This window comes from Pygoscelis adeliae, unplaced genomic scaffold (genome assembly GCF_000699105.1).
Source record: "Pygoscelis adeliae isolate BGI_AS28 unplaced genomic scaffold, ASM69910v1 Scaffold18, whole genome shotgun sequence".
Lineage (NCBI taxonomy): Eukaryota > Metazoa > Chordata > Aves > Sphenisciformes > Spheniscidae > Pygoscelis > Pygoscelis adeliae.
The window spans coordinates 14,148-27,947 of NW_008825558.1; the positions used below are offsets into that span (position 1 = coordinate 14,148).

A 13,800-nucleotide genomic window follows, 5' to 3' on the forward strand; every position below is an offset into this window, starting at 1 on the left:
ATTCTGGCTGTTTGACCCAACTTTTTTTTTTCTGTAATTATATTCCTTTACTAAGCAAGTAAAAGTATGGAAGAGGTGGCAGAGCCTAGCTATCAGCTCTTGAACTGGGTGGTAAAAAATTCTCCTTTGAAAAACTAATTCCCTAGATATAAAAATATGGATTTGAAATTAAACAATTACTGCCAAGATCTCTGTGAATACAGTCTGTGCTGTCAAAAGGCTGAAGGGCAGTACTCCAGAATGAGCTTTCATTGGTTTGGATCATAGTCAAATCTTTCCTGTGCTAGAAATATATGCAGTCAAGAGCCAGTTGCCCTTATCTTGGGATTCCTGTTCAAGGAATTGAAGAAAATATAGTGATAATCTGCAAATACAGCAGGCTTTTGCTCAAAAAATAACTATAATGGTTTATGCAGTCTCTCTCTGTTAGCTGCTGTCTAGAACCCCTGTACCATTCAGTACTGCTCTTCTACCGTTCAGTGCTGCAGTGTGTTAACTGACCGTGTTTAATACTTTTCAATGGAAAATGAAACATCCTTATACCAAAAACATTGTTTGTTAGGATTTTTTAATCAGTCTTTATTTAAACAGCTTCTGTACAAGGATTTCAGGAGGCACTGATAATATCTTTTTCTTCCCTAAGTAGAACAGAACATGTTCCTTTGATGTTTGAACTGAAGTCAATATTAGCTAACTGCCATGCTATCTTTGTAGATTCCAGAAGTATTTCATTAAACAAAAACAAAATGCAGTTTTATTAGATTGTAACATAGGATAGGTTTATTACTTCCTCTATTACTGTTGTACTTACGTGTGATTCAGAGGTTTTGAAGACATCAGGATATGAAAGTGAGACATATTAAAAGAAGGATTAGTAGGAACATACTTGTGTACAGGAACATAAGCTTCTCTCAGATATTGTTGTCATCATATTTGGAAAAAGGACAGGAACATACCAATTTTTACAGCACTTTCTAAGAACTGGAGACTTAAAACCTGGAGTTCTAGATGCCATAACCTCTCCTACAGTGAAAATACGCTTAGGAAACAGAGGGAAAATAAAAGGAAAATTTCATATTTTTTCCATAAACACCCTAACTCTCCAAATCCATTCCTAATTTTATCTAGCCTTTAAAACGAAACAACTTTAAGAAACTATGCAAAACAGAAAGTTTGATACCTTTTTCAAGAATATGTTCCATCTTTGACCAAAGGTATGAGAAAGAGCTAGAGTGGTGCTTGGTCCTGCACAATCCTTTATACTGCTTACCCCACTTACCTGCATACATCACTTTGACCAGAAGATCAGCACTAGCAAAAACTGATCAACACTGCTATATGGCATTACTTTCAGTATATGGGTCAACAGGCGTACCTAGTTTTCTGGTGAAATATCTCAAACATTTAGGCATAATGGTTCTGGATCAATGTCCCAGGTTTAACACTTAGTGTTTAGGGTATTTTGGTTTTTAATCTCAGCATAGATACTTTGCATTAGTTGTTTACATATATCTGAGTTTCTAGATATTTTAAACTTAGATAACATAAATTCTACCACTACCTTTAGACTGATGCCCTTTACAGCCAAGGGGCAGAAACAAGTCCTTCTAGGAAGTTCTGTCCGACTATTTAAAGACTAAATGAATTGCATCCTACAAGGGTCCATTTATCTCTTTACTGAAAAAGAGCCCAAAAAGCCCATTCAGATGTGTATTTCTTCACAAAAATACCTGGAGTAAAAGAGATGAAGAATATCACAGGTTTTAACATGGCAAGCTCTTACTAACATAAGGCATAAATGTGTTTAAAAATTAACATGACAGAGATTCACACCTCACACTCCCTAGGAGAAGAAGCTACATCTTACTACACCACAGTATGCTATAGTGCAATCCTTCCATCCATAGGCATGGGATTTTCTCCAATGTACATAATGATTCCTAACAGTTTGAAGGAAGGTCTTGCTGGTACAAGCTATTCCAAGCAGCAGAGGGGTCTCTTTTATTGTGGAAAACAGTTCATTGTGAGTTTGGACTGTGTTTTATGCTTCATATTTTCTTTCTCTGCCTCATAGGTATCAAATATGTATTTGGGAGGAATCTGCACAGTCTCCTGTTGCATGAATGCAACAATTTAATTCTGCTGCTTTGATCTGTTCTTCATAATAACTTCTCATATGAAATCTTAGGCACTAGCTGAACATAAAAACCTTTCAGATTTGGACATGGCTACTCACACTAGTGCTTGACTGGGTCACTTACTAAGCCTGCAGCATGGCATATATAAGCATGTTCATGTTTCCTTTTCGTTAGTTTTTGTTTCAGTCTTTTTCAGAGATAGTTGTCACTGAAGCACTCATAGCAGATATGTGCTTGCCTACATGGCTAAACTCAAAACATCACTTGGAACATACTAAAGATGCAAATGTGTTAACTGGGCTAGCAAAACATCATTAAATTTCTGTGTGGGATACTACACTTTCATAATTAAAATTCTTTTTGAAGTAAAGTAGCTTCAGTTTGGTTTATTCATTCAATGAACTGAGTCAAAGATGAGCTAACATCACTGATTTCTAAATTTCCGGTCTTCATTAATTCAGCTTAATTTTCCCAAGTGCCCACATGTGGATGAGTGCTAAAAAACTTTGGCCCTAAGAATGCAGAGTTAGACTAGAAACAGTTAGAACAAAATGGTCATTTTAATGAATATAAGCCAACTTGTGCCTCCCTTCATATAATTCTAAAGGAATATGAGAAGCAGCTGAGCTGCTAAGGAAGATAAGAAACCATAACTTTTATTAAAGAGAACAGACGACACAGTATTTTGAAGTATATGCTCGTAGATTCACAGTTGTGAATGGCAGATTAGTTTTACTTCATTAAAGAGGATATAATGATTCTTTTAACTACAAAAGAACAAGAAGAATTTGATACAATTGGAAAGAATAATATTCATTGCTAGAAAAAATGAGTGAAATCATTCTTTGAATGAATTAATAATATTATATGAATACCCATTTTTTATCATCTGTGTTACATAAATGACATTAACAAAATCCAGCTGTACATATAATAGGACTATATAAAGTGAATTTTTTCTTATATAGAGAAAAACTTACTGCAAACTTTCACAATTAGACACATAGGAAAAATCAGTGGTTTTCACATAAGACTCCCAACCGATTTCCAGATCTCTAAAATCACCCTGCTTGAGTATCTAAGTCATCTGTGAAAATGTAAAAAACAAAAACCCCAGCATAATCTAAGTTTCAGTAGCGTATTTTCACAGTCAGTACGGGATGCTCAAGGAATATCTGACCTATAGTCTTCAGCAGATGCAGCATAGCAACACGAAGGTTGAAGGGAACACCTGTAAATGCTGCGGTGATGAACATCAGTACTCAGAAGTTTCCTGTCTGGAGTGGTAGGCCTGCAGTGTTTATAGAGTGGAAGAGGACCCCATAGAAGAAATTTCACAGCCCAAAATATTGTTTAAATAATTCATTGAGAGCTGTTGTATTAAATTGCCATGGCTAAAGGTGATAAATAATTTGGTTTTAGGAATATAAAGTATTTCAGAACATCACGGTGTGAAAGGGGCCTCATTGTAAAATATCACTGGACTTAATATTTGAAAGATATCCTGTATATCAAAGTTGAATTCAGTTAGATCATATTTCCTTTATAAGAACTTCAGTGAGGCACAAATACACAAATCTTCTGTCTAGTATAATCCGCTATGATTCATAGTTATTTATTTTATGTTAGGCTTATTTTTGAACTATGCAGCAAAGCCTCTTGCATGACTTTTCCTTGGTATTAATATGAAACCTTATTATACAAAAAGGAGATGATAGATTTTTTTGGGTTTTTTCCTCTGTTGTTTCATGTCATAAACTATGGTAAAGTAGTCCTGAATTCCCTAGGAAAACCTCTAAGAGTCATCAGATCACTAATACTAAATTCTGGAGTAAGTCTATTTTTCTATGGCTGTGTAAAATGAAAGAACAAAACACTCCAAAATGAAGGCACGATGATGTCATAATTCAAACTTTTAGAATATCCTTGGTCACAGTTCTTTCTCATGCCTATTTTTCAACAGTCTTCTGTGACTTTATAAATGCTCTTATTTATTTAATGTGGCTCTAATCATGTTTTTAAATTTAAAAGTCAATGCATTTTGTGAATTATTACCAGCTTAATAAAAATTAATTCACCCAGTGTAAGAACCCCTGCTGTGCATGACAAACAACGCAAATGTTTCTAGGACAAACACTACAGAAAATTATGTATTTGCTCAAGCAAACAAAAGGAAAAACAGATCATTTATCTTGAGGCACTCAAATGCAATACATATTTTGCTGCTTTTACGTAACTAAATAAATTCCATCCTGAAGTGTCATGAGATTTATCTAAGCATATATTGAGAACTATTACCATTATTAAAGCAGGAATTATTTTATTTTTATAGCTCATGACAAAACATTGAACAAACCCCACAATTAATATAAACAAAGGGATCATATGCCATTTCATTTTTTCCCCTAATGTCAGACTTGGATCTCCTAAAACCAACTGACACAGGGATCTGAATTTCAGTTTTTATATAAACTACCTAGTTTTTATATAATCTATCATCAAGCCAGTATCTTTCTTTCTTCTAATTTTTGTCTTTTTCTGGAATAAATAGTTCAGATTATATTCTCCACTATAATTCCCAAATTCATTACACTAACCTAAAAGTAATGTTTAAGATTTCTCAAAAGAAAATACAACAAAAAGTTACCTCCAGAAAATCAGCAACTAGAATAATATAATTATTTTTTATTATTCAATTACATGTTGTTGCCAGAAATAGAAATGCCTTTTCTTTTCTATGTTGACACAGAAAAATTTATCATAAGCCCCTCTCATTCTTCTGGTAAGTGAAGTAGGATTAATAAGATATTATTTGTATTTAGGAGGGCAGCGGTAAAACTAATGGTGGTGCTGATTAGTCACCGAATATATCCTGATGTCAGCAGTTTTCCAAATGGAAATGTATAAACCATAATGAAAAAATCCTCCTGAATTCAGGGAGGACCTTTGGAAACCCATGTTCTTACAGGCCAGATGACCTGATTTTTCATTACAGCCCAGGTGCCATATGCTGGTGACTTCACTTCCAAGCATCTCTAAAGGGGCAGCAGCAATTCAAAACAAAAATACTTCTGATTTCAGGCATTTGGATTTAACCATTTCTTTAATTTTAATTTTCTTTTTTTTTTTTATTTTCTTTACAAAACATTCAGCCTACAAATAGCTTTATCCACCATTTACCCCTTCAGTTGACTTGGTTTTTTGGTATCTGAAAACTTCTGGTTAGCTTGCTGTGGAATGCTAGTGGTGCTAAGATTTTATGAGTTGTTCATGGGAAGACTGAACATTCACAGTTCTGGGTCAGGCATTTCCAAATTTGCAGATTGTGAGGAAGCACATATTTACAATTGTTTTTCTCTATGCATCTGTCACTGGTCCTTGTTGGCAATAGTATATTAGGCAAAGCAGTAAGAGCCATAATGGGCTGTTCCCACATTTCAAGTTGCTCAGGCAAATCTTTTGCATAGGTGGCAAGTGGTGCCTTTGATGGCAGTTTACATTCTGCCTCATTATAAAGTGATGACTAGCTCAAATAGAAGAAAACTATAAGGAATTCATTAGATCTCCTTATAGTACCATTTATCTTCTTTTGTTGGCTAAGAAGGGATTCAGGATTGTACTCTTGTTTCAGAATATTTAAGAATAAGAAGAGAAAATTCCTTTCCCCAGCCTAAGAGCTGTGCTAAAGCTAAGCATTTATGTGATGATAGATGCTTATTATAATCACTTTCTAACAACTTGTTCAGCAATTAAAATCAATCATGCTGTTTAACTCCTCTTAATTTGGATACTTTAGATATGTGTTTCATATGAAACTCTTCATTCTGAACTTGATTAGCTGTTTTTAATAATCTCCATTACTCTTGAATCCTTCAACACACATTATTTTACTATTTTCTTCTCTCACACCTATTTTTATTTCAGTGGACTCACTGGTCTCAGGATGTACAGTACATATTCTGCTCTCCTCTGTGGATTTTTAATCCATCTCTCTTCACATTCTAGCCAGGCACTCTGGACTACCAAAACTATAAATGTCAGTTAAACCACTTTACGTTCATGAACAAGAACAATTTCAGTCTATTTGCACAATTCCCGTTATTTTAGCTTTAATGCTAAGATGCCACTGAAATTCTGAACTGTTGCATGCAATTCTTCTTGTATGCTTTGGTAGTGCATACCTTATTAATTGCAATTCCTCTTTTTCCATTGAACCTAATGAATCCTATAACACTAAATTCCAAGTACTTCATCATGGCACTCAGTTATGCCTTTGACACTGAAGTTTGAATTTCATGCCTGGCCACTGTATTCACACAATTGGGTAAAATAGCTGAAGGGCTGAAGACTCCTCTGAGACGTCCTCTCCCTCATTCTGCAGCGATGTGGACCTTGCGAGAGTAGTCTTGCTCCTGCAAGTCCTGCCCGCTACCAATCTTGTCTGACATGAATACAGGAATTTGGGGATTCTGGTCTCAGTTTTGATAAAAGCATGAGCCTACACGGTGTGAGAGGCTAGATTCAGAATCAAGGGCCATATTGCCATGACATTACGATTTAAAAAAAGAAAAAAAAGAAAAAAAAGGCTTAAACCAAAAAGGAAACAGCTGAAGCATATGAAATGTAAACTGTTAAGTAAGCTTTCATTTCAATAATACCCTCTTTTTCTTTTTCTGACCTTTTCCCATACGAACTTGATAATCTCTTAGATGGCATTAGAGACGGCAAAGGCTATAAGATTTATCTGAGATATGATATTACAGCTGTTAAAACCTTGGACTTGGACTACTTCCTTTAGAAGAATGCACAGAAAAGGAGAAAGAAGAACTGCAAAGATTTTTTTAAACCATATCTATCTTCTGTCTCCAGGGCTTATTGCTACTTGCAGCTTGAAACACAGATACAGCAAACAGTCTTAGCAATCTCATCAGGTCCTGATACACTCACACCAGCATTATGTAGCTTATGATATCGCCTTCCCATGTCAGGCCCAAAATTGCAGTCATCACCAGCTATGGCACGTGATTTTTAAATAGAAGGCAAAAACAGACGGAAGTGATGGAGAATCTCAAAACAGATAAAATCTATTTATCTTTAAGTAATTTGAACAATACAGACTTTCCCCCACCTGTGCCAGGAACACTGCACAGATGAATTCACCAGCATCTTTATTTATTACTATACTAGTTGAGGGGGTGGAAGAAAAAAAGAAGAAAAGAGGGTGAGTCTACAGGTTCAGGTGTTCCTCAGTACTTACAGAGAAAAGCGATGATGCCTGCTCAGGTCGTTATTGCTTCTAAAATGTCACAGTATCCTAGGATCATGGCAACAGAAGTTGAGCAACACAGGATTTAGATAATCCTAGATTCAGAATCAGAGGGCTGAAGGAGATTTTAAGAGGTTATCCAATTTATCTCTGTATCTCTAGGGAAAAATTGGCTTTTGCTGCAACATTTCTCAGTGCCTTGCCTTGCCTGTTCTTAAACATCCTCCTTCAGGCAGACGCTGGACCCCAAAACTACCTATTTTTATCCCTTATTGTCCTTGCCACTAGAAAACTCTCCCTAACATTTAATCAGAATATATTTTAAATGTTTGCTAGGTGTCCTAGCCATTATGGAAGCAGATGACAGATACTTTTCTTCCCCCTATCAACAGCCTGTTTGCACTTTACATTTTCTCCTAACAGTTTTTCTTTTCCAGGTTAAACAAATCTAATTCTTTGACTTCTTTTTTGTAAGCTGAGTTTCCTAGATTCTTGATTGATCTCATAATGCTTCTGGGAAAACTCTTTGAGTATGCAACAGTTTTCCTGAAAATGCTAAAATTGGGCTCAGGCTGAGTTTCATCAAGATCATTTTGAATTGCTTACCCTGGTTTTTGCATGTTCCTGGTCCCTTCTAATCTGGTTTGCCTACACAGCGGTTAGGCTCACTGCCTCCAGTCCACATTCCCAAAGCCTGACATCTTCATTTCCCTTCACAATATCCTCAGACACAATCACTTCCGATCCTGCTCATCTCCTAATAGATCTCTTCGTTAGTTGTTTGATTCATTGATCCATTCCAAATGTCATTTCCCAGCACAATCTGTGGGGCAGATCTGGGGCCTTTCTTGCTCAAACACAACCTCCTTGTTTCTGAATTTGCAGAATGTGTTTGTTTGAGTGTGTTTCTGAGGCCGAGTTTGACTTTCCATAACCAAGAGAAATCTCCAGGCACCGCACGCCCAATGTGTGTGCTCCTCTCCCACATGCTTGTGTCACACGTGCCTTACTTTCATAGCAGGCACACAGACGTGCCTAAGCACAAAGAGTGCCCATTTTTCCCTAGATTAACAGTTCTGTAATAATAATAATAATAGTAAAAAAACCCTGATCTCAGTCAAAGCACAGGAAAGATTTTTTTTTCCCCTTCAGTTACAAAAGAACAAATATAAACAAAAAAAATCAAACAAATTACATTTTGACTGAGTAACAAGGCAAAATGAAGGGGAGGAAGAGGACAGATGTGAGCACCTTCTTACAGCTACCGAAGCAAGAGAATATGTACCACAATATATTTAGTGTACAAGTAGAAGTATTGAGATGTAGGAACTAATCTGCAGGTCTTAGCTCCAGTTGATACCCTAGACCAACTCAGAGTATCCTGCTTTTCTGGTTTTACTCAGCACTCTGTACTTCTAAACATTATCTACATGTCAGCTCTTTCAGGAAGTTAACGTTTTTATATATATATTTAAAAAAAATATACATACAAATACTAAATATTTTAGTAAGGAAATTTATAAGTTAAACTAATATCAAAGTGGTCTTACTTTTAAAATACAGTGCTTTTGTCACCAATTATATCTTTAGGTTGATCCATAAATAAATAAATTGCATTAGTTAAATACTTTTAGTCAAATTAAATTACTTTTAAAAGACACTATCGTCTAGAATTCAGTAGAATGTTTCATTTATGTATAAGGACTGAAGTGTCTAATCAATCAAAATCAAACAGCATAGTACATATATCAAACTGTATCATTACAGTTAGTGATGGTGTGGCTGAGAGCCTCTAGGTGAGGATTAGGGGGATGGAAAACAAAGGAGATACTGTAGTGGGTGTCCACTACCAAGCACCCAGCCAGGATGATAGCACTGATGACTTACTCCATAGGCAATTAGGAGAAATCTCTGGATCGGTAGCCCTTGTCCTTATGGGAGATTTCAACTGGGAATATCATACTGCTGAGACGAGCAGGTCTTGGAAATTCTTGAAGTTTGTAGGAAATAACTTCTTGTCACAGGTACTCAGTGAGCCAGCTAGGAAAGATGCCCTCCCACACTTGCTGTTTGTGAATAGAGAAGGACTCGCGGGAGATGTGATGGTAGGTGACTGTCTTGGCCACAGTGATCATGAAATGGTTGAGTTTAAAATTTTCAGTGTAATGAGAAAAAAGGACAGCAACAGAGTTGCTACCCTGGACTTTAGGAGAGCAAACTTTAAGCTATTCAGGGAACTATTTAGCAGAGTACCTTGGGAATCTGCTTTTGAGGGCGTAGGAGTCCACGAGTGCTGGTCAGTCTTTAAGAACCACCTTTTAGAAGCACAGGAGCAGGCAATTCCACTGTGTCATAAGTCAAGCAAGCAGGGCAGAAGACCAGCTTGGCTGAACAGGGAACTCCTTGTGGAGGTCAACAGGAAAAATAAATTGTATGATCTCTGGAAGCAAGGTCAGGCTTCGCAGGAAGATTATGGAGCCATGGTTTGTATATGCAGGGAGAAGACACGAAAGGCCAAAGCTCAATTGGAGTTGAAGGTGGCCAGTGTTGTGTCAGATAACAAGAAGGGCTTTTTAAAGTACGTTAATAGCAAGAGGAGGTCTAAAGAAAACATTGGACCAATACTTCTTGAAAATGGTCATCTGACTAATAAGGATGAAGAAAAAGCAGAGACATTAAATGCGTTTTTTGCCTCAGTCTTTAATAATATTGATAGATCTTGGGCTGCCCGGTCCCCTGCGTTGGAGGACTATGAGTGTGGGAACAGTGACTTTCCTTTTGTGGACACTGAAATTGTAAGGGACCAGCTGTATCAGCTGAATGTTCACAAGTCCATGGGGCCTGATGGGATTCATCCCAGAGTACTGAAGGAGCTAGAGGATGTTATGGCAGGACCCCTCTCGATCATCTACCAAAGGTCTTGAGAGCCTGCGGAGGTCCCTGCTGACTGAGAGCTAGCCAGTGTTACTCCAATCTACAAAAAGCGTGTGAGGGAAGACCCAGGGAACTACAGACTTGTTAGTCTAACCTCAGTTCCTAGAAAAATTATGGAGAAGATTATACGGAGTACTACTGAAAGGCATTTAAAGAATAATGCAATCATCAGGCACAGTCAACACGGGTTCACAAAGGGAAAGTCCTGTTTAACTAATTTGATATCCTTCTATGATAAGGTCACCCACCTAGTGGATGAAGGGAAGGTGGTGGATGTAGTTTTTCTGGATTTTAGTAAGGCTTTTGGTACCGTCCCTCATAGCATCCTTCTGGACAAGTTGTCCAAGTGTGGGATGCGTGGGTTCACAGTGTGCTGCGTGAAGAACTGGCTGAAGGGCAGAACTCAAAGGGTTGTAGTGAATGGGGCTACATCTGGCTGGCAACTGGTCACTAGCAGTGTTCCTCAGGGTTCAATTCTAGGGCCAGTCCTGTTCATTTATCAACCATCTGGATGCAGGAGTTGAATGCACCATTAGCAAGTTTGCTGATGATACCAAACTGGGAGGTGCTGTTGACTCTCTTGAGGGACAAGATGCCTTGCAGAGGGATCTAGATAGATTGGAGCACTGGGCTATGATTAATGGCATGAAACTTAACAAGTCGAAATGCCAGATTCTGCACCTAAGATGGAGTAATGCCAGGCACAAGTATAAATTGGGAGAGGAATGGCTGGAGAGCAGCCCTGCAGAAAGGGATCTGGGGGTGCTGGTCGACAGCAGGCTCAGTACGAGTCAGCAGTGTGCCCTGGCAGCCAAGAGGGCAAACCGCACCCTGGGGTGCATGAAACACAGTATCACCAGCCGGTCAAAAGAGGTGATTATCCCGCTGTATTCAGCGTTGGTGCAGCCTCACCTTGAGTACTGTCTGCAGTTCTGGGCCTCACAATTTAAGGATGTGAAGGTCCTTGAATGCATCCAGAGGAGGGTAACAAGCTGGTGAAAGAGCTGGAAGGAATGTCCTATGAGGAGCAGCTAAGGACTTTGGTTTGGAGAAAAGGAGGCTGAGGGGTGACCTCATTGCTCTCTACAGCTTCCTGAGGAGGGGAAGTGGAGAGGGAGGTGTTGAGCTCTTCTCCCTGGTATCCAGTGACAGGACATGCAGGAATGGTTCAAAGCTGCACCAGGGGATGTTTAGACTGGACATTAGGAAGCATTTCTTTACTGAGAGGGTGGTCAAACACCGGAACAGGCTTCCAAGAGAGGTGGTCGATGCCCCAGGCCTGTCACTGTTTAAGAGGCATTTGGACAATGCCCTTAACAACATGCTTGAACTTGGTCAGCCCCGAGTTGGTCAGGCAGGCATCAAGTTAGGCCCCCTCAAGTGATATAGGCTATTCTATTCTATTCTATTCTATTCTATTCTATTCTATTCTATTCTATTCTATTCTATTCTAAACATAGTAATAGTATGATAATATAATGTAATAATAACTAAAATATAATAGTACCATATAATATAACAATATAGGTTTGGAAAGATATAACATATTAATAGTAAGACTATAAGCAGCCAGAAGTAATGATACAAGAATCTTGTTCTTAGGAAATCTGTAATTACAAGATGCTAACTTCAAATTGTTACTGAAATATTTGGTAGGAGTAGTATAACTCATTTGGGGAAGGGCAGCAAAACAAAAGCCAGGAGGTAAAGTTGAGATTAAATCTCAAATATATATATCTAAAGAGAGGACATCTCATCTTGAGAAGGTCGTTGAAACCTTAGGAAAGTTTCCCAATGAGACTATCAAGGGAGTCAACCACTCATTGGGCTTTGGTGCTGCTAAAGCATTGGACTACCCAAGAAAATAAAGAAAAGCAGGACTGTAGCTGTTTGCTGAAAGGGTATCCGTTAAGTTTCCTTAGGTATCATTAATCAATAAATTACAGCTCCTACCTAACCTTTTTACAGATACCGGAAGGTGCAGGCTGTCACTGTTCCTTCTACTTAGTACCAGCTATCTCCCACTTTACTAACTCACCTCACAGCCTTTAGCCACTTTCCTTGATATCACCCTTGATACTACCTACTAATACATGCTGTATTAACAGCATTGTCTTTATAAAAAAATAATTGCAATGAACTTTTTACTATTTTGGTCTCTGTCACCACACGGACTTCCTGCTCAGAGAAATACTTGTTTTGGTGATGAGAGCAATAAAGGAAAAACATAGAGATCAGCTCTCTGAAAATCCTTCTGACATCCACAAATGCTAGTGTTTTGTAAGCTGTGAAATATATTGATTCCAGAGATAGATAAACATCCAGGAGCATAGCAGTTTATTATTATCTCTTCTTTGCCATTGCTGCTGAATGATGTCTCCCAAGCTGCTCCATACATAAAACAATACATGTATTTCACCTTTAAAATGTTTTATCTTCATGTCTTAACCTTTAGCTGTCTCCTGAGAAACCATATATATTAAGAGATTACTTCATCCTTCAGAGCCAGAGAAAGTTTTAAGCAAATAGCTTGAGTCTGTTATCACACACTCTGTATTAAAAAGAGCATTTTATAAAGATCAAGCTCAAACAAAAATCCATGTTCTCTTTCTCCAGTTGTATTTTGTAAATGCCAATCCAGCTTCTTTTCCAGTATATGTTTAGGTTCTGTAAATTTGCAGGAGAAATGTCTGAAGAACAGTAGAATTCTTTTTTTCCTCAAAATAGAGATGCAGGGAATTTTTTTTTTTACTGTTTACAGGTGAAGCCTGAGAGAACAAAAGTCATGCTGATTTGTTTTTCAAACCAACCTTGACACACACCTAGGGAAACAACGTACTTGACTCGAGTTGGAAGCTACTTCAGAGACACACGAAATGCAAAAGAAAAAAGTAAGTCAGAAAGGTACCTTCTTACAACATCTTCTCCGTTCCAACACGGGAGTCCATCGGCAGCTGCCAACTCGATACCGCACAGCTGATCAGCCAGGCCACCGTAAAAGGCTCTGTAGAGCCGGAGGTGGCTGATAAATTCTCTGCACAGGGGAACACGGGAAATAATTGACAGTGTCAATCAATAACATTAAGCAGTACTGCTGTTGTGCATTTCTACAAGAAGATAAAGAATGCGCTTATTCTATTACTCTCTATTGGTTCCAATGATTTTTCTAAATCAATTTGTCAATTTCCTGCTAGATAAGTTTGATTCTCTCAGATACACTTCAGTAGTTTACAAAGCTGATACTCTCATTGGTCAAAGTAAAAAAAAAAAAAATTACTCATGCTCTGGAACAGGAATTATTTTCCTCCAACCTGAAATTTTCTTGCATAGTTGTGATATAGTTTGCAATGTTACACTTGTACAAATATGCCAAAAAATGTTCCAAAAAAAAAGCATAGCAAATAAAAAAGTAGGTGTATATGAGGAAGTCATCTGTTTTTCAAAAGTGCTTTCAACTAGTTC

General features: G+C 37.7%; 1 protein-coding gene across 1 annotated transcript in view; it reads right to left on the reverse strand.

Annotated features, from left to right (window-relative positions):
* Positions 1-12,855: 12,855 nt before the first annotated feature.
* The window catches only part of GPC5 (glypican 5), a 137,887-nt gene continuing 136,942 nt past the window's right edge, over positions 12,856-13,800 (reverse strand). The window contains exons 5-6 of the mRNA XM_009332321.1: positions 13,247-13,372; positions 12,856-12,889 (exon numbers count right to left, since the gene is read on the reverse strand). Of these exons, the coding sequence (XP_009330596.1) occupies positions 12,856-12,889; positions 13,247-13,372 (160 nt within the window). The remainder of the gene's footprint in view (positions 12,890-13,246; positions 13,373-13,800) is intronic.